Source organism: Selaginella moellendorffii, unplaced genomic scaffold (genome assembly GCF_000143415.4).
Source record: "Selaginella moellendorffii unplaced genomic scaffold, v1.0 SELMOscaffold_10, whole genome shotgun sequence".
NCBI classification, from domain to species: Eukaryota; Viridiplantae; Streptophyta; class Lycopodiopsida; order Selaginellales; family Selaginellaceae; genus Selaginella; species Selaginella moellendorffii.
Genome location: NW_003314271.1, coordinates 839,102 through 855,067, shown reverse-complemented (window position 1 = coordinate 855,067; position 15,966 = coordinate 839,102). Strand labels below are relative to the sequence as shown.

Below are 15,966 nucleotides of genomic sequence, written 5' to 3'. Positions count from 1 at the left end.
GGCGCTTAAGATTCCTGGAAAAACTTGATCGAATCCCAGCATGACGCTTAAGATTCCTGGAAAAACTTGATCGAATCCCAGCATGGCGCTTAAGATTTCTGGAAAATGATCTTAAACTTGATCGAATCCCCGTCCGCCCTTTTCGAGAAGAGTAAATTTCCTGACCGCCTTTCTGACACACTGCCTGAATCAGCAGAGCATTGAAAGCTTGTTAGGTAAGTGGAGTGTGACGAATAAATTCATCTCCTCTTTTCCACACCTTTACCCATCGCCGCTGCGATCTCTTCGCTCGATCCATCGTCTCTCTGCGAGCTTGGCCATGGCTTCCTCGACCCAAATCGTCCTCCTCCTCCTGGCGCTTGTCTTCGCAGCGTTTCTACACGGTGAGCATTGGATCTTGCGACGGTGGTCTCTGTAATCTCGGCATTTTCATTCCAGATGCCCACGCCTACACTGCCGGATTCGAGATGAGCGAGGCACAAGTGACTGCCGCTTCCAAGAGCTCCACAGGTAAGCTCTCTCTTGGATCCATTCTTGTTTGATCCATCCAAGTCGCGCAAATCTCTTCCTTGGGCAGGCTGCGCCACGGATTTCTCCAAGGTGGACTACGCCGAGGTGACGAGCGTTTGCAAGGGACCCCAGTATCACCAGGAGGCGTGCTGTGGCGCGTTCAAGAAGATGGCTTGCAAGTACACGACCCAAGTGAACGATTTCTCCACCACTTGCCCGGTCGAATTCATGGCCTATCTCAACTACGCTGGGAATTACCCCAATGGCGTCTTCGTCGGGCGATGCAACAGTGGCAGTAGCCTGTGCTCCTAGAAGATTTGACTATGGATTCTTCATAGATCAATCAAGCTCTTGGATCGATCGCTCGATCCATAGATCCCTCCATTGTTTTGCTTGATATTATTTCTATCATCGATTGATATATGCAAGAAGACTATAAGCCCTAGGTTTTGTCTGTGTTCTTGGAGAATGGGTGAGCGCATTCTTCCATGGCGCCAGCTACTGGAGAGCGCTCTAGAATCGCATTCTCGGCTCCGGCACAGCAGATTTTGTCAGCTGGTAAGAGATTCCTCCCTGATTCAAGCAAAGCAAGACGAAGATTTCTTGCTAGAGCTGCCGGAAGAGAGAATTTTCTGGAATTTTTCCTTTAATTGCGTAGTTGTGAGAGCTTGAGTCATTCTCGAGTTTCTTATGATCTGGTTCGTAGTCTCAGGAGTTCTTCGTGCTCCTGTGAAGATCTCTTTTCGGTAATGATTCTGGAGCTTGCATCTTTTCCTGGAAGAGAAATTCGGATTCGTGATTTCTGGAATTCTTTCTCTTACACGCTGTTCATGCGATTTCTTGCTAGAGCTGTCGGACAAGTGAATTTCTGGAAAATTTTTTCCTTTGATTTCGTAGTTGTAGAGCTTAGTCATTCTCGAAATTCTCGTGATTCTAGCTCGTTTCTCCCAGGAGTTCTTCGTGCTTGCTGTACTGTCCTGTGAAGATTGTGTGCAGCTCTTTTTGGTAATGTGTTTGCATGCCTTCTTGATTTTCCTGGAAGAGAACTTCGGACTTTTTTTTCACTTGAATTCTGGAATTCTTTCTTACAAGCTGTTGTTCATGCGATTGGCAGGCTACTGTTAGAGCAAATGGAACACCCGCAAATCGAACTGTCGTTTTCAGGCAAGTCTTTCGTGTCTTTGAGAGTATCTGCCATGGCCAACTGGCTTTTTTGTGGTTTTTCTTTTGGTTCTCGACCAGGGGATTTGCTGACGGGACTGACGATCTGCTGTTTACGACAGACTCCAGAAGCAACAAGGCAAGCATGCTGCCAAAAGCTTTCACTCCGATCTCTCGCGGCTAAATATGTGATAGCTCTCCTTGTTTCCTTTGCAAGGTACAAGAAGCTCAACACTGTCCCGTGGCCGAGGTGATTGACGCTGTTTGATTCTAAGTATTTCTTCTTCTAATCTTTTTCCTTGCAGGTTTGTTATTACTTCACTGATAGCTGGGAACAATTTCGCATTCACGGTGACATCGAAGTTATAAGCCACACGGAAGACGATCCGTTAAAGAAAGAGGTGCGCTTTTCGGTTCTAGAAAAAGCTGGACTTTGATCTTGTGGTCTGTGTGTAGATAAGAGAGAAGTCATGGTTTAGCAGCTCTTTGCAAACTCGAAAACAATTTACGTGGCCACATCCAGGCCAGCCAAAAGAGTCTCATCCAGAAGAGGTTCGGCTCGAGAGCACGCAGCCCCCCGTTGATACCTTCTGCGTTGTTACGCTCCACCCGGTTGAGGTCTGTGAAGTTTTGATTTTTTTTTCCAGAAGATTACAATCTTAGCGAACAGGTTGACTACTTGCATCTTAAACAACACAAGAGAATAGTGTTCCGGAGCTCCAGCGGTGGAGATTGGACGAGCCAGGCAGTGAATCCTTGAGATCGGGCTAAAGTTAAGCTTTTCTTTGTTTGTTCTATATCTCTTTGACGCATTCAAGCAGGTTTTGATACTTTTTAATCGAGTGCAGACAGATTTGTCTCGTTGATCAATGCAGGATACGCAAGTCGCGGGTCGTTTGCTAGAAATTTTGGTGAGATATTGTTTTGTTACCTTGTTATCTTAAAACCAGCCTCGTGGTTTGTGTCCAAGCGTTTTCTTTCTTCCTTGATTTTCCAGCAATGCCGTCGCTCCAAGTCGCCAAGGAGTTCCCCGATGGATTGTTCTTCGTGGATCGATCCTTTGCTCGCAAATCCATGCCCAAGTCCCTCTGCGTGGAAGCGGATCCTAGCGGCAATCCAATCGCCTCGAGAGACGTAACCATCGACGAGAAGCTCCGGATCTGGGCGAGGGTCTTTCTCCCCAAAGGTAAGAACGAAAAGCTTCCAGTAGTGCTCTACTTCCATGGCGGCGGATTCGTGTCCTTCACCGCGAATACCTTGGAGTTCCATGTCCTCTGCGAGAGCATCTCCAAGAAACTGGGAGCTCTCGTGATCTCTGTCAATTACCGCCTAGCTCCCGAGAACCGGCTCCCGGCGGCTTACGACGATGGATTCGCGGCGCTCAAATGGCTCGCTCAAGAACAGGGAGGCCGCAAGGATCCGTGGATCGCTGCCCACGCCGATCTCTCCAAGATCCTGGTGATGGGCGATAGCGCTGGGGGCAATCTCGCGCACCATGTCGCAATGCGAGCGGCGGCGGAGGATTTGGGCGAGCTCCAGATCAAAGGGCGCGTCTTGATCCAGCCATTCTTTGGCGGCATTGTTCGGCTTCCTTCCGAGACCAATCTCCAGTCACCCACTTCGCTGCTCAGCACGGATATGTGCGATCGGTTCTGGGAGCTGGCACTGCCGGTTGGAGCGAGCAGGAATCATCCCTACTGCCGCGTCTTTGCGCCGGATCTGAAGGCCCAGCTGCGCGAGCTCGATCTGCCCAGCACCCTCGTCGTCGCCGGCGGGCTCGACGTGCTGCGCGATCGCGCGCTGGAATTCGTGGAGGTGATGCGCGAATGTGGGATGGATCCGGAGCTTTTGCTGCTCGAGGCCGCGGATCACGCCTTCTATGTTGCTCCAGGATCCCGGGAAGTGGCACAATTCTTGGACAAACTATGTTCGTTCGCGCGAGGCATATTCGTTTCATCCTAAAGCATATTCGTTGTTTTGCTATTCTATCATTCTTGATTCTATGATATTGGGATGGTTTCTAGCGCTAGCCCTCAATCCGAGGATGTCACCAGCTGCAAGGAAACAAGCTCGTCCTCTGGAATCGTCCGGATCCGGCAATCCTCCAGCGGATACGCGACGCACAGAAGAGCGTAGCCCTTGTCGACCACATCGTCGCTCAGCATCCCCTCCGATTGATTCACTCGCCCCCTCTCCAGCTTCGCGGGGCAAGTCATGCACACCCCGAGCTTGCAATCGTGCGGAACCTCCACCCCTTCCTCGAGCGCCTTGGACAGGATCGTCTCGTCCTCGGGCACTCTCAATGTGTGGATCTTCCCCTCGTGCTCCATCTCCACCTCAAACACCCTCGGCCCCGCGCACTGGAGCCTCGCGCCGCGCATCCTCGCCCTACCCAGCGCCGAATTTCCCCCAAATCTCTCACCTCGCGCCCGGACGAGGCACATTCCAGCCACACCCAGAGTCGCCATTGCCACAGCTCTGTTTTTAGGTCACCACATTCAAACATCCATATTGCCGTTGACCAGGGGCCGTTGACAGGATAGTCAACGGCCCATTTAACATAGTTGACTGGAGGCTGTGGCCATTGACCAGAGGCTAGAAGTATTCAACGTCGTCGCTCTTGGATCCCGTGTTCTTCTTCCGCCAGAGGAGCGCCTTGGGGACCTCGGGCGGGGCGGCGCAGCGAACCAGCGCCCAATTCGTGCCCGCGAAGAAGGGGTGCTGCTTGATCTCCACGGCGCCCCTGGCGGAGGCAATGCGCTTGGCGGGATCCTTGGCGAGGAGGCCCCGGATCAAGCTCCTGGCGTCCTCGCCGAGCTCCACGCCCTCGGCGGCTCCCCCGAATTCGAGCGGCTTGGTCAGCACATTCACCAGCGTGCTCTCGTTGTCGCCCCCCTTGAAGGGCGTCCTCCCGTGGAACATCTCGAAGAGGAAAATGCCCAGCGTCCACCAGTCCACCGCGCTGCCGTGGCCATAGCCGGAGATTATCTCGGGCGCCAGGTACTCGTGCGTGCCCACGAACGACATGGAGCGCGCGCCCGTGGGCTCGGCGACTAGCTCCGGGAGGGGGTTGACCCGTGTTGACCTGAGTTGACCGGCTGGGGGCATCGGGCGGTCCACCGTGCAGGGAGCGACACACGCTGGCAGGATGCACGACGGCGATGCGCCCCCGCCGAGGCGCCCTAATTTGCCGGTTGAAGACGAGGACGAGGAGAAAGAGGGGGCTCTTCTTCTGGCTGCTGTTCCTGGAGGTGGCGATTGGATCACCGTAGGGCTCACATCGCAGATCAGGGAGAGGTCGAAGTCCGAGAGCATGATGTGGCCGTCGTGGCGGACGAGCACATTCTCGGGCTTCAAATCCCGGTAGACGACGCCCATCATGTGGAGGTACTCGAGCGCGAGCAAGATCTCTGCCGCGTAGAACCTGCGAGATTGATCAATCAAGGCCACATTTGGATCGATCACGGCCGAAAAGAGGAGAAATAAAAACAAATCCTACCTCACTGCTTCGTTGTCGAATCGCTTTGTGAGCTGCCGCTGGCGCAGCGTGTGGAGATCTCCTCCCGGGCAGTACTCCATAATCAGGCACGAAAAATTCGCCGTGTCGAAGTGCGCGTAGAGCGTTGGGAGGAAGGGATGATCGAGCTTCTCCAGGATGGACCTCTCGGTGGCAGCTCTCAGGAGCTTGTTCCTGGCTGCCAGAGCGGTCTTGTCCATCACCTTCATCGCAAACAGGCAGCGAAAGCCCCGCAATTCCGATAGATAGACGCTGCCGATGTCGCCGCTGCCCAATCGCTGGAGGAGCTTGAAGTGGGAGAGATTGATGTTCCCGTCGCGCGCTTCCACCGACCGGATCGCCTCCCATCCCGCATCGTTGGCCTTGTGAGGTTTACTGCTGCTGCTCCTACAGCTACTAGATCTAGATACCACGGATTGGCGGTCCTCCTCGTTGTCATCCCCCATTTCGCTGGTTCCTCGTCCAATCCTGCTCGATTCCAGGCCAATTCCTGCGAATTCTTCCAGATTACGACACTAACCCGCGATCAAAGCGACCCCAGGACGGAAAGAATCGATCTTGGCGTCCAGGAGCAGCCAATTTGATGGGGAAATTGGGGTCCCCTGTTTGGGCGATCAAAAGAACAGCTCCTCGTAGCGCCGGTCGCGCCACGAACATCACCAGTTACGCTTTTAGACCAGTAAACATGGGAGGAAGAATCATCGCCCTTTGTCGCTAGTCAATTGACTGCCCCTTTCTTTCCCATTCACTACTGTGCCGCCCTGAAATTTAATGCGTGAACAACGCTCGGCTCGTGTGGCCCGTGCCCTTCTCGCTACCCCGCTGGCCTGCTCGCTTTCGGATCCATTGATCCCTGCGATCTTTCCACCTACGCGCGATCAAGACCCCAAGAGCCCTAAAAGGTAATGCGCCTACAGAGCAAATCGCAAATGTGAATGTGCTTAGAATATGCTCTGTTAGGTTAGATTCACTCTCACTTTTTTTTTTGTGTTATGCGTAATGTCACAAAGATACTAGAATATACTCTAGGTTAATTTAGCCGCAGGACATAATCACGTGACCGGACATAGAAGAAATCGGACGGCTGGGATTTTGCCACGTTTGTGGACAGCGTGGCCATGTCATTCAAATCATTCTTTTGCCCGCCTTCGAGCTAGGTCCTGCAAAATGGAGGACGAGAGCGCGGAGGGCAGCGATCAAGGCGCCAGGTCTGCGTGATCATGTTTGAGGTTTAGGCCGATCGGCGAGGCGTCTCTCTTGCAATCTCTCGCTGCGTCTCGCGTGCTTGTGAAATTTCTCTTGTCGGGAGCTTGTTTTCACCGTCTTTCGTGATCGTTCGGCATCGATGCTGTCTCTCTGGTCGATCTCGCCCGTAATATGTGAGCTTCTAAAGATTTTCTTTTGATTTTCCTGGTTTCTCGGCGCACCAAGGATTAATTGCGATGAGCGTCGTTTTGCCTCCTCCTCCTCCCTTTCACCGCCTACCAATGCGTTATCAGATCGAAGGAAGTCCTTAGCTTTGATCATGCTTGAAGAAGTCTCGAAAGTTTCAAGAAATAGAGCTAATGCCCAGATTTTTTTTGTTTGCAGTTCTTCCGATGAGGAAGTGATTTTGCGTGAGCTTGAACCAGAACCAGAAAGGTATTCCATAACTTTGAAGTTCATCTTTCTCAAGAACTTCCGGGGATACTCGTAGCCAAGGAAGTCCTCAGCGTTCATGCGCGAACAGTCTCGAAATTTTCTAGAAAAGAGATGATATTTGTTTTACAGTGGATCTTCCAGGGAGGAAGTAATGCTTCACACCGAGGGGACGCCACGAGCGAGTCGTCTGACCGAACTCGATCAGCCGAGCCAACCAGCAAACCGGTATGCCGTAACTTTAACGTTAGAAGGATCGACCCGATACTGGACATGATGGAATTTTTGTGTCACAGGCTAGGGACTTTCGGATCCAGATCTCACAGGCGACGGTATGTCATGTACAGCGTTATAGTTCTATGGTTGACAAGACACGAATGCTGTTTACAGAATGGCGGCCTTGAAGCCGATAGAGAACAAGAGAGATCACCGAGCGGCCTCCATGATCGCTCAGATGGCCAAAGCGGGATCCACTGGGAGCCGCGCGTCTCATCCGGACCCCAACCTCGCGGAGGACCTGCAGGATAAGATGGAACACCGCTTTGACATCGACGAGATCCAGGTGAAGAACGAACAGCTCGCGATCTGGGCCATCGAGAACGGCTTCTCGCTCTTCTCCACTCGTCTCAAGGCCCCAGTCTTTCGAAGGCTCCTGGTAGCGATTCGCTGCTTCCTGCTGCTCCAGAGCTTTCCAACCGCGGAGAGCTTGCTCTTGGCCAAAAGCGGAGTACGTAGACTGGGGTTTTTGAGCTCTGCTAATTTGACGTCTTGTTTGGATTGATGTTGTAGGAATGCCTTGGCAAAAGCATTGTCACCACTGTCGCGATGGATAAAAATCATGACAATTAGTTACATTTTTTGCTACCACTCTATGGCTGATTAGTTCTTCACATGAGGCAAGCTTTCAGTTTCAATTTCAGAGCGATCGAAGAGTTAAGTTTCACTAGAGTGCAGTGCTTTCGCTCTAAACACTAATGTTTTTTTTTTCCTTTTGTTATTATCGTTTTGTCAAAGAGCTTTGCAACAGTTAAGTGTTCCATTGGCAAGAGTTATATATGCTTCCATGTTGAGTCGTTTGGACGAATAATCAGTGCAAATCAACTGGTATTCCTCAACCTTGCAATTTAAACCTTCCCCACACGAATTTATAGGCAGTGTTAGATTTTTCCATGAGCCAGCAACCATGCATATGGCTTTTAGGACTCTAGTTTTGAAAGACATAATGATACAGCTCCTTAGAAAGCCACCACAAGGTTGGTTTGCACATCTCTAAACATGTTATGGGGAAAAGATTACATAGTCTCCATAGAACGAAAAGCTTACCACAATCGAAGACGTGCTTGCTAAGACGACAAATATTAACAGCAAAAGCCTTGAGAGACCCATAAACTCGCTCTGAGCATAACCCCGTATTAAAATAGTTAATCCTTAGGAATACTACTAACCATGCACATACAAATGTCATACTTGTTAATATAAATATGATTTAATAAGCACTATCTATAAATATGGCCTTTAAACCTTTTAATTACGACAAAGCTACCAACAAGGAAACCACGAGGAGAGCAGCACCACCTCTCCACACAGTACTAGCAGCCGACCAAGGCGTGATCTCCACCCGAAACTGGCAGTTCCCACTGGAAGGATCAGTCTCCGTGATCATCCCCAGCCCTCCAAAGTGGCAGCTCTCGGTACGCTGGTTGTTCATCTGGTAGAAGCTGTTGAAAGCATACGAAGCATTCCCTGTCCGTCCAATGTGGTTGCAAGATCCCCCGTAAGCGAGCGTGCTACAGTCGGCATAGCTGCAAGCGTAGCTTATCGTCGCCGGAAGCTTGGAGAGATCGTCCACTTCCGGATTGAGAACGCACCAGCGCGACGGGAGGTAAGTCACCCCGGAGACGCTCATGAGGTTGATCGGGCTGCTCAGACCGTTTCCACCGCGGCCGGACACGTCCAGCGAGTACTTCGGCTTGCCATCGTAGCGGTAAAGCCCCCAGTGCCGCTCAAAGTTGCCCGGAAGAACGCTCTTCCGGTCCTCGTCGACGAGGCCGAAGATGTATATCTCGATCGGGATCCCCGGCCGGAGTGGTGTGCCTCGGTTGCTGGTTACGTGCCGGATGAGCTGCTGGTTGAACCGCTGCGCGTTTGGGATGTTTGCATAGATATCTCCATCGGTTGGCCAGCCGACCTCTCCCACGACGATCTCCATGTCTGGGAAACCTTCTCTCGCCAGCGCCGAGACGAGCAAGTCGTAGCTCGCGTCGAAAACGTTTGAGTAGATGTTTCTGCCGTCGGACAGGACGTGCGCGGTGCCGTCGAAGAAGGCGAAGTCGCTTGGGAAGTGAGAGTCTTGTTGCAAGCTGAGGAAGGGATACATGTTGATGACGAAGGGAGCTTTGTGCTTGTCCAGGAACTCGAGGATCGTTCGCATCAGCCTCCGGATGTCGGGGCGGATGGCTCCTTGCGATGGTTTGCCTGAGTTGCCGGAGCTAGTGAGAATGTCTGCGTTGAGTGGTACCACCAGCGTCACCTTGTGTTGGATCCCGGCCTGTTCGATCGCCTGTTGCATGTTTCGGATGGCCGGGATGGTCACGTCCTCGTATGATCCGTTGTAGGCTTTGAGAAAAGGTTCGTTTCCCACCGCAATGTACCTGTGAGATCCAAACCAATCACGAATGGATTAAATCAAGCATCTCGAGCTAGCACTAGAAAAACTTATCTTCCTATCACACTGTTTAGCTCCAAAACGTGTAGACTGATCGCTCTAGAAATCATATGAAACAAAAAGAAAAGGGGGAAAAGTTCCTATCATACTTTCACGCTTTCCAGATTCTTTGCAGAAGCATAAGCTCTAAAGTGACTCGAGCATCCAGGAACTGTACGTACGCCTTTAAGCACATTCTGGGCACTCAATGGCTTTGAGAAAATGTTTTTCTAGAGCTGGTACCACCCCATAAGTGCCAACACTTTTCTCTCCTCACTTAAAAATCCTTTACTCCAAAGGCTGGAACAAAGTGGAAGAGGAAGAAGAAACGAGAAAAAAACTCCCTAGAAGGCTGGGTATGGAAGAGCAAGAGTGTAAATACCTGATATTGACGCCATCTTGGTGGGATAAGAACTTAGTGATGTTTCTTCGCACAAATCTCCGCGCGGCCTTCTCGCTAAACGCCATGTCCTCGAGGAGATCGTTTGGAACCGCCACCATGAGCTCCAAATCGGTCCCTGCGAAGGCCCGGATCACGCTGGGATCCGCGTCGAAGAGCTTCACCTTGGAAATCCGGCTTTCCTGGAGCAGCTTGACGATCATCTTGTCCGGGAGGCGGTGAGACGTGACTGTGCCCCAATTCACGCCCACGGAATCCACGCCCGTCATCGCTGCCAGCGCCACCGCCGCTGCCACGAGCGCGATCAAGATCCAGCGCCGCGACGGGAGCGCGATTGAACCCATGAGATCGCCGAGCGCTGGAAAGAATGGAGATGCTGGCGCTGCGAAAGAATGCGGGCGATCGATCGCCGCGCAAGAGTGTGAGAGGATTATTAGATAGAATGCGCCTCGCGCGAAGAAAGAAGAAGAGGAAGAAGAACAAAAAAATGTGTGAACGGTGTTAGGGTTTAAACAGGGGTTTGTTATATTTGGACGCCTGAGTTTGAGCCGCGATTTCCCACCTCCACGTGGAAGCATTACAGCCGTCGATATTAGTGACTGCTTGGTTGAGGTTTAGGGTTTACACAGGCATGGCTGGGGTTTGAGCGACGGGGATGCGCGATGGGAGCCGTATCGCTGCTCTTGCTGGCGTGCCCGACGAATCCGAGCGCCCGGAGCAGGATTCCTGCCCCGCATTCGTCTCGCCGGGGTAAGATTCTTGTCAGAGCGAAGGCAGGGAGCAATGCAGGGCATAATCTCGCGGTAGAGCGGCTTCGCAGCGCTCCCAGGCGACGGGCAGCCAATTTTCCTGCGGATTTGCCGTCCATCGAGCGACGGGATTCTGGCTGGCTTGGGAGCTTGGCGAAGATTTTGGGGGTTGGAATCGCTGTTGTCGCTCTGGCTGCCTTGGGAGCTCATCGCCCGGCGTTTGCTGCTCCTGCTTTTGTGGGAGAGGAGGAAGAGCAGAAGATCACAGCCCCGGATTTACATTCTAGATTTGTGGAGTGGAAGGACGGGTTTCATCGAGAGATGGAGCAGATGGGACCGATGAGGAAGAGATTGTTTGAGATCTATGGCTTGGACAAGAGGTTTGAGAAGTTCCGGCAGGGAATCGAAGAGAGGGAATTGATGTACAGGGAAGTGCTTGGTGTCAAGGACATGCTGAAAGAGATTGAGGAACTGGCTGGGAAGTCCGAAGCCCGGAGCCTCGAGGTGGAATTTAGAGTCCGCGGGGCTCTAGTGCAAGCCCGGCGAAAGTTGACGATGGGAGCTCGAAGGTTGCAAGGAGAGGTTTTGCTAAAGACGAGCTCGCACCTGGCTAAGCTGAGGAAGGAAGAAGCGTCCCTGATGAAGGAGCTCAACGAGGCTATGGATGGCTTTCCTGGTTTGAGAAAGAAGTTTGACGCTGCAGAAACGCAACCAGCAGAGGACGATCTAGGTGGCTCAACGAAGGCTTTCTCTCCGAAGTCGGAATCGGATGACCAAGTCGATGCTCAGGAATCGCTATTCTTTTCAAAGACCGAGGAGCTGAGAGCTAAAATTGTGAACGTGAAAGCGGAGCTTGTGGGATCCGAGTACGAGGGGTGGCTGAGGGCGTGGCACGAGATACCAAACTTTACTGCCATTTTTGCGGCGGAGCTCGAGGAGGCTGCCAAGTAAGAGTGCCTGTTGGAGTGAGCGAGACACTAAAGAATTCCGTTCTGTTCAGGTTCCGGCTGCCCGAACGTCTAGAGTCACGCATAGCGAACGATCTTAGAGCGTCAGGGAAAGAAATATGGGAGGAAAGTATTTTGCCACTGGCTTTAGACAAACAGGAGAAAGGCGTAGTGCCAGTCGACAGTACCGTGAAATCTGAGGTGGATGAATTGCTTCGACGGCATATCCAGTTTGCTGGTTCCGATGAAAGAAAAGCAGTGTCGGCTGTTGACGGAAAACTAGGATCGATCGAACTTTATTCTGCTCTAGGGGGAAGCGTCTCAGACGTTCCGGGCCCTGAAGCCGTGAAGACAATTTTGGGATGGCGGAAGTGGTGCTCGATCAAAAAAGAAGAATTAAAGCAGCACTTGCTCGACCATCCGGAGGCTGGCAAGAAATATATTCAAGAGCAGCAGGTATCTTACTTTCGATTTGAAGTAGTTTTGTTTTTTCTAATTTTCTTCTGTAGGAGAAATTGCTTTTAGCGAGGGATAGAGTTCTCCAGAACACTTGGTATAATGAGAAATCTCGGCGGTGGGAAATGTCAGACGCAGCGGCCATGTATGCTGTAGAGAAGAATCTCGTCCATCACGTAAGAATCCGGCATGACCTTCGTGTCATCTTTGTGGGCCTCAAAGGTGACGATCAAGAGTACGTTGTCGATGTCGAGGTAAGTAAACTGTAATTTCCTTGTTTTGGTGATCAGATTTTCTTTTTCAATCTTGTTTAGGATCTGAACGAAAGGTTGGAAGACGTTGGTGCCTTCGACGCGTTTTATGCTATGTTAAAGGAGAACAAAATCCCTACAGTGATGGAAAAAATGTGGATACCTTTACGAGAGTGGTCCGCTTTCCAGTTGATCAGGCTTCCTTTCGTCATGCTGATAGACGCTGTTTTGTACGTATGGAACTTGGGCATCGTTGCAGCAGCTAGAGACTTATACTTTGAAAGCCTTGACGCTCTTTTGGGAGAACTGATGGTGCGATTCGGTTACCCGGCAATTCTTAAGCTTCCTCGCCTGGTCAGTGTGTTGTCGCGTTTTCTTGTGTTCATTTTACAAACTTCTTATGACAGGTGCGAGAAATGATTGGGTTTGAACTACCAAAGGGGTCAGAGTTTCTTGAACCGACATTTCTTATGAAATGGCAGACGGCAGCCCAGGCTAAGTTTGATGCTCGTCAGATCGCGTTGCCGTTTTGGATGGATCTTCCACTTCGTATTTACGTGGTTGGTGTTCCGCTCTTGTTTGTCGTAACACGGGTGGCAAAAGCCATTTACCGTTTTATTGGACCTCCTCCACTGCCTAAGTCTCAGTATGACAAAGCTGTGGAACTACATATGAAGGTCTACAAAGAGATGACACCTCTTCTGAAGCAAGTAACTACAAATCCTATCAAGAGAGTGTTTGATAAGATGAAGGTAAGGCTCATATGTGGATTTTTGGTCGGTAAATTGATTACTTTTTATTTACAGAGAATACGAAAGCCACCAGTCTCGCTAAACGATTTTGTTGGTATTGAGACTTTTAGAGAAGAGGTAGATGAAGTCGTCAGCTTCCTGAGAGATCCGGGAGCTTTCAAAAAATTAGGTGCACGGGCTCCGCGGGTAATAACTTTGTCGTAATTGTTTTTCTGTCGGCCGCTTGAGCTTTATTTATGTTCTGCAGGGCGTTATCATTGTAGGAGAAACAGGAACCGGAAAGACGACACTGGCTCGAGCCATCGCATCCGAAGCGCGAGTTCCAGTCGTTGAGCTGCAAAGTTTTGATTTACAAGGCGGAGGGGAATGGGTTGGGCAAAAGGCTGCAAATGTTCGTGAGCTTTTTAAGACGGCCCGACAGTTCGTAAGTCTTTACTTTAGGCTGCTGTCCCGCTTGATTAATTGCCTTTGTGCAGGCACCTATTATCCTCTTCATGGACGACTTTGACGACTTCGTTGGCAAGCGAGGAGAGACCATGCATTTAGACACACAGGAGCTAGAGACTCTGATAAATCAAATGCTCGTGGAGCTTGATGGGTATGGCTTCTTTGTTTGATGTAAATTTTCCCTGTTCTAACTTACTGACCATTTTTTCAGGTTTGAAACACAGGAAGGCGTGGTTGTACTTGCTACAACTAGCCATCCTGAGAGGATAGATGAAGCTCTGCGTAGACCGGGACGAATGGATAGGACAATTAAATTGCTTCCGCCCAACAGAACTCAGCGTGAGCAAATGCTTCGTCTGATTGCTCGGAACACCATGTTTCCCCATGTGGTTGACTGGGTAAATTGGGCAGAGGTTAGTTCTCGCGTGTATAAATTTCACTTAACTGGTTAGAATCTTTTCTCGTCCAGGTAGCAGAGAAGACAGAAGGCCTTACTTATGTTGACCTTGAGCCTATTCCCGTTAATTTGCAACAATGCGCTACTCACTGGAAAACCAAAGACGAGGAAGAGCTTTTTAGTTATCTGTGCATATTAGATGTAACGTATACTGCTTTTCTACAGTGCACCAACTTATGTTTTTTTTTTTGGTTTGTTTTGCAGAAATATAACAAAATCGTACCAGAATGGATTAGGAAGACACCTCTCCTCAAGAAATGGGATCAGAGCGTGATTGATTGGCTCGGCCTCCGTGTTACCAAGGAGGATTTCGAAATGACTGTTCGGTATATGGACGTGCGAGGCAGATCAAAGCCAGGAATCGAGTTCCATGATCCTCTTTATCCGGTAAGTACGTGTTTTTCCCAATGTGTTTTTCTTGTCCTGGCTGTAACTTCTTGCGGCAGTGGACGAGAGAAACGAAGTATCCTCACGCGGTATGGGCTGCTGCTCGAGGCTTGCTTGCGCGTTTGCTTCCCAACTTTGATATTGTCGAATACATATGGCTAGACGAAACATCGTGGGAGGTACAAGTTGTATGTTTCAAGGAAATCATTTTTATTTCCAAGTTCTTCCATGTCAGGGGATTGCATGGACGAGGCTAACAAGGAGAGTTGAAGAAGGATATCTGGAAACGCACACGCAGACCAGAAACTACCTTGAGAAAAAACTAGTTTTATGCTATGCCTCTCACGTAGCATGCTGCATGCTAATGCCGGTCCTGGACAGGAACAACCTTGCAGAACCACAGCTTGAAGAGGCCAAGCAGGTTGAGCTACTAAACTTTTTTCTTACTCATTTGCTAGGGGAACTGTTTGGTGTAGATTGCGGCAGATATGGTCATGGAGTATGGATGGGCTTTGGATGACAGTCCGATGGTGTACCGTAGCAAAGGGGTGAGCACTAGAATGAAAATCTTGAAGCTTTCTTATCTTTGTTTGATGAACAGGAGGGCCCAATGGATATGGGCTTGCAGGAGATGACGGTGATAGAGAGAAAGGTCACGAAGGTAATTGATCATTACAATGGACCAGTCTTGTGTTTTCTTACTCTTGTTTTGGTGGCAGCTTCTCACTGTTGCTTGTGACCGAGCCAGCCAGATTCTGGCACGAAACAAACAAGTGCTTGAAGCTTTGGTTGAGCAGCTAGTTGTGCATGAAAACATCACGCAGGAGGTTTGATTGGGTTGTGAGCTCTTTCGGATTTAAAATTTTGACTGGTCTCAGTTCATGGAGAAGACTCTCAAGGAGAAAGGAGCAACTTTCGAGGGGGAGCCATTTACACTACAAGCTTTGGATTCTTCCTTACAGGTTTGAATTGATTTTTAAACTCCCTACAAACAAATGAATGCTACAGGAACAGCCTACAAATGGCACAGGGAGGTTAATGGGAGCTTTAGTGAATTGAGTGAAACAAACCGAAAATCTGATATGTTCTTAATGGTTTAATCTACACTTTGTCAGATGGAAAGCTTCTCGACATGGGGAGGATAGAGTTTATAGAAAATGTGATTCTGTTATTTGAGTTGTCCAATAGTCTTTTTGATTGATGTGGCATCTAAAGTATGATGTGAGATGTGCACATATTCCTTAAGAGTTTTATGAGAGGAGAATTTATGCTAAAGAAGAATAAAGATTGGAGGAAATTAATGGGAGGGTTAGTTATAAGAAGAAAGGCAATGACAAAGAAGGGTTAAGCTCCTTTCTTAGAGTCTTTAATTGTTTAAAAGTGTTCTTATTAAAGTGTTTTTAGTGAGAAGATGAAATTATAAATGTTAGTGAGATTACATTTAATTTTAATGAGTTTTAGTGTTTTGGAGGGTCTTGATTGTAGTTCATAGTCAGCCATTAGTAACAAGGCATCTTCAAGCAATTTTATGAAGTAATCTTTATATACTCTTATTGCAACTCACTAAATTCTTAAATGGAGCATGCAGTA

General features: G+C 49.7%; 7 protein-coding genes across 8 annotated transcripts; 4 read left to right on the top strand and 3 right to left on the bottom strand.

Annotated features, from left to right (window-relative positions):
- The first annotated feature begins 222 nt into the window (after nucleotides 1-222).
- On the top strand, nucleotides 223-952 carry LOC9650100 (GPI-anchored protein LLG1). Its single transcript, XM_002968397.2, has 3 exons — nucleotides 223-383; nucleotides 439-510; nucleotides 578-952. Exons 1-3 carry the CDS (start codon nucleotides 320-322, stop codon nucleotides 820-822), a joined length of 381 nt encoding a protein of 126 aa, XP_002968443.2. The 5' UTR covers nucleotides 223-319; the 3' UTR covers nucleotides 823-952.
- LOC9650099 (pyridoxine/pyridoxamine 5'-phosphate oxidase 2) lies at nucleotides 952-2,637 on the top strand. Of its 2 annotated transcripts, none has more exons than XM_002968396.2 (8): nucleotides 952-1,068; nucleotides 1,625-1,674; nucleotides 1,753-1,810; nucleotides 1,889-1,921; nucleotides 1,977-2,072; nucleotides 2,128-2,289; nucleotides 2,342-2,443; nucleotides 2,520-2,637. In XM_002968396.2, the coding sequence occupies exons 1-7, from the start codon at nucleotides 979-981 to the stop codon at nucleotides 2,429-2,431; spliced, it is 579 nt and encodes a 192-aa protein (XP_002968442.1). In that variant the 5' UTR covers nucleotides 952-978; the 3' UTR covers nucleotides 2,432-2,443; nucleotides 2,520-2,637. The 2 variants fall into 2 exon arrangements, with proteins under 2 accessions (XP_002968442.1, XP_024529284.1); XM_024673516.1 differs by having other exon boundaries at nucleotides 2,493-2,637.
- LOC9631270 (gibberellin receptor GID1C) lies at nucleotides 2,545-3,654 on the top strand. The gene is made up of 2 exons (XM_002968395.2): nucleotides 2,545-2,582; nucleotides 2,669-3,654. The coding sequence occupies exon 2, from the start codon at nucleotides 2,671-2,673 to the stop codon at nucleotides 3,631-3,633; it is 963 nt and encodes a 320-aa protein (XP_002968441.2). The 5' UTR covers nucleotides 2,545-2,582; nucleotides 2,669-2,670; the 3' UTR covers nucleotides 3,634-3,654.
- On the bottom strand, nucleotides 3,623-4,183 carry LOC9631269 (ferredoxin). Its single transcript, XM_002968079.3, has one exon. The coding sequence runs from the start codon at nucleotides 4,137-4,139 to the stop codon at nucleotides 3,705-3,707; it is 435 nt and encodes a 144-aa protein (XP_002968125.2). The 5' UTR covers nucleotides 4,140-4,183; the 3' UTR covers nucleotides 3,623-3,704.
- Nucleotides 4,184-4,235: 52 nt separating this feature from the next.
- On the bottom strand, nucleotides 4,236-6,082 carry LOC9650098 (serine/threonine-protein kinase D6PKL2). The gene is made up of 2 exons (XM_002968078.2): nucleotides 5,171-6,082; nucleotides 4,236-5,095 (listed from the first exon to the last, which is right to left on the bottom strand). The coding sequence occupies exons 1-2, from the start codon at nucleotides 5,632-5,634 to the stop codon at nucleotides 4,267-4,269; spliced, it is 1,293 nt and encodes a 430-aa protein (XP_002968124.1). The 5' UTR covers nucleotides 5,635-6,082; the 3' UTR covers nucleotides 4,236-4,266.
- Nucleotides 6,083-8,325: 2,243 nt separating this feature from the next.
- On the bottom strand, nucleotides 8,326-10,408 carry LOC9650097 (glucan endo-1,3-beta-glucosidase 8). The gene is made up of 2 exons (XM_002968077.2): nucleotides 9,913-10,408; nucleotides 8,326-9,477 (listed from the first exon to the last, which is right to left on the bottom strand). Exons 1-2 carry the CDS (start codon nucleotides 10,272-10,274, stop codon nucleotides 8,355-8,357), a joined length of 1,485 nt encoding a protein of 494 aa, XP_002968123.2. The 5' UTR covers nucleotides 10,275-10,408; the 3' UTR covers nucleotides 8,326-8,354.
- Nucleotides 10,409-10,557: 149 nt separating this feature from the next.
- On the top strand, nucleotides 10,558-15,507 carry LOC9631267 (probable inactive ATP-dependent zinc metalloprotease FTSHI 5, chloroplastic). Its single transcript, XM_024673514.1, has 18 exons — nucleotides 10,558-11,626; nucleotides 11,680-12,082; nucleotides 12,136-12,336; nucleotides 12,397-12,687; nucleotides 12,741-13,085; nucleotides 13,140-13,271; nucleotides 13,333-13,509; nucleotides 13,562-13,683; nucleotides 13,744-13,945; nucleotides 14,002-14,130; nucleotides 14,194-14,376; nucleotides 14,436-14,555; nucleotides 14,612-14,797; nucleotides 14,853-14,924; nucleotides 14,978-15,037; nucleotides 15,096-15,203; nucleotides 15,255-15,338; nucleotides 15,385-15,507. The coding sequence occupies exons 1-18, from the start codon at nucleotides 10,593-10,595 to the stop codon at nucleotides 15,433-15,435; spliced, it is 3,900 nt and encodes a 1,299-aa protein (XP_024529282.1). The 5' UTR covers nucleotides 10,558-10,592; the 3' UTR covers nucleotides 15,436-15,507.
- The last annotated feature ends 459 nt before the right edge of the window (nucleotides 15,508-15,966 follow it).

Excerpts from the sequence above, each read along its gene's own strand:
- LOC9650097 (XM_002968077.2), bottom strand. The coding sequence starts at position 10,274 with ATGGGTTCAATCGCGCTCCCGTCGCGGCGCTGGATCTTGATCGCGCTC. Across the intron at positions 9,478-9,912 it reads CAAGATGGCGTCAATATCAG|GTACATTGCGGTGGGAAACG; the intron begins GTATTTACACTC and ends TGGATCTCACAG.
- LOC9631269 (XM_002968079.3), bottom strand. The coding sequence starts at position 4,139 with ATGGCGACTCTGGGTGTGGCTGGAATGTGCCTCGTCCGGGCGCGAGGT.
- LOC9650099 (XM_002968396.2), top strand. The coding sequence starts at position 979 with ATGGGTGAGCGCATTCTTCCATGGCGCCAGCTACTGGAGAGCGCTCTA. Across the intron at positions 1,922-1,976 it reads AACACTGTCCCGTGGCCGAG|GTTTGTTATTACTTCACTGA; the intron begins GTGATTGACGCT and ends TTTTCCTTGCAG. Across the intron at positions 2,073-2,127 it reads ACGATCCGTTAAAGAAAGAG|ATAAGAGAGAAGTCATGGTT; the intron begins GTGCGCTTTTCG and ends GTCTGTGTGTAG.
- LOC9650100 (XM_002968397.2), top strand. The coding sequence starts at position 320 with ATGGCTTCCTCGACCCAAATCGTCCTCCTCCTCCTGGCGCTTGTCTTC. Across the intron at positions 384-438 it reads CTTCGCAGCGTTTCTACACG|ATGCCCACGCCTACACTGCC; the intron begins GTGAGCATTGGA and ends TTTTCATTCCAG. Across the intron at positions 511-577 it reads CGCTTCCAAGAGCTCCACAG|GCTGCGCCACGGATTTCTCC; the intron begins GTAAGCTCTCTC and ends TTCCTTGGGCAG.
- LOC9631267 (XM_024673514.1), top strand. The coding sequence starts at position 10,593 with ATGGGAGCCGTATCGCTGCTCTTGCTGGCGTGCCCGACGAATCCGAGC. Across the intron at positions 14,798-14,852 it reads AGCTTGAAGAGGCCAAGCAG|ATTGCGGCAGATATGGTCAT; the intron begins GTTGAGCTACTA and ends TGTTTGGTGTAG. Across the intron at positions 15,204-15,254 it reads ATGAAAACATCACGCAGGAG|TTCATGGAGAAGACTCTCAA; the intron begins GTTTGATTGGGT and ends GACTGGTCTCAG.
- LOC9650098 (XM_002968078.2), bottom strand. The coding sequence starts at position 5,634 with ATGGGGGATGACAACGAGGAGGACCGCCAATCCGTGGTATCTAGATCT. Across the intron at positions 5,096-5,170 it reads TTCGACAACGAAGCAGTGAG|GTTCTACGCGGCAGAGATCT; the intron begins GTAGGATTTGTT and ends TCAATCTCGCAG.
- LOC9631270 (XM_002968395.2), top strand. The coding sequence starts at position 2,671 with ATGCCGTCGCTCCAAGTCGCCAAGGAGTTCCCCGATGGATTGTTCTTC.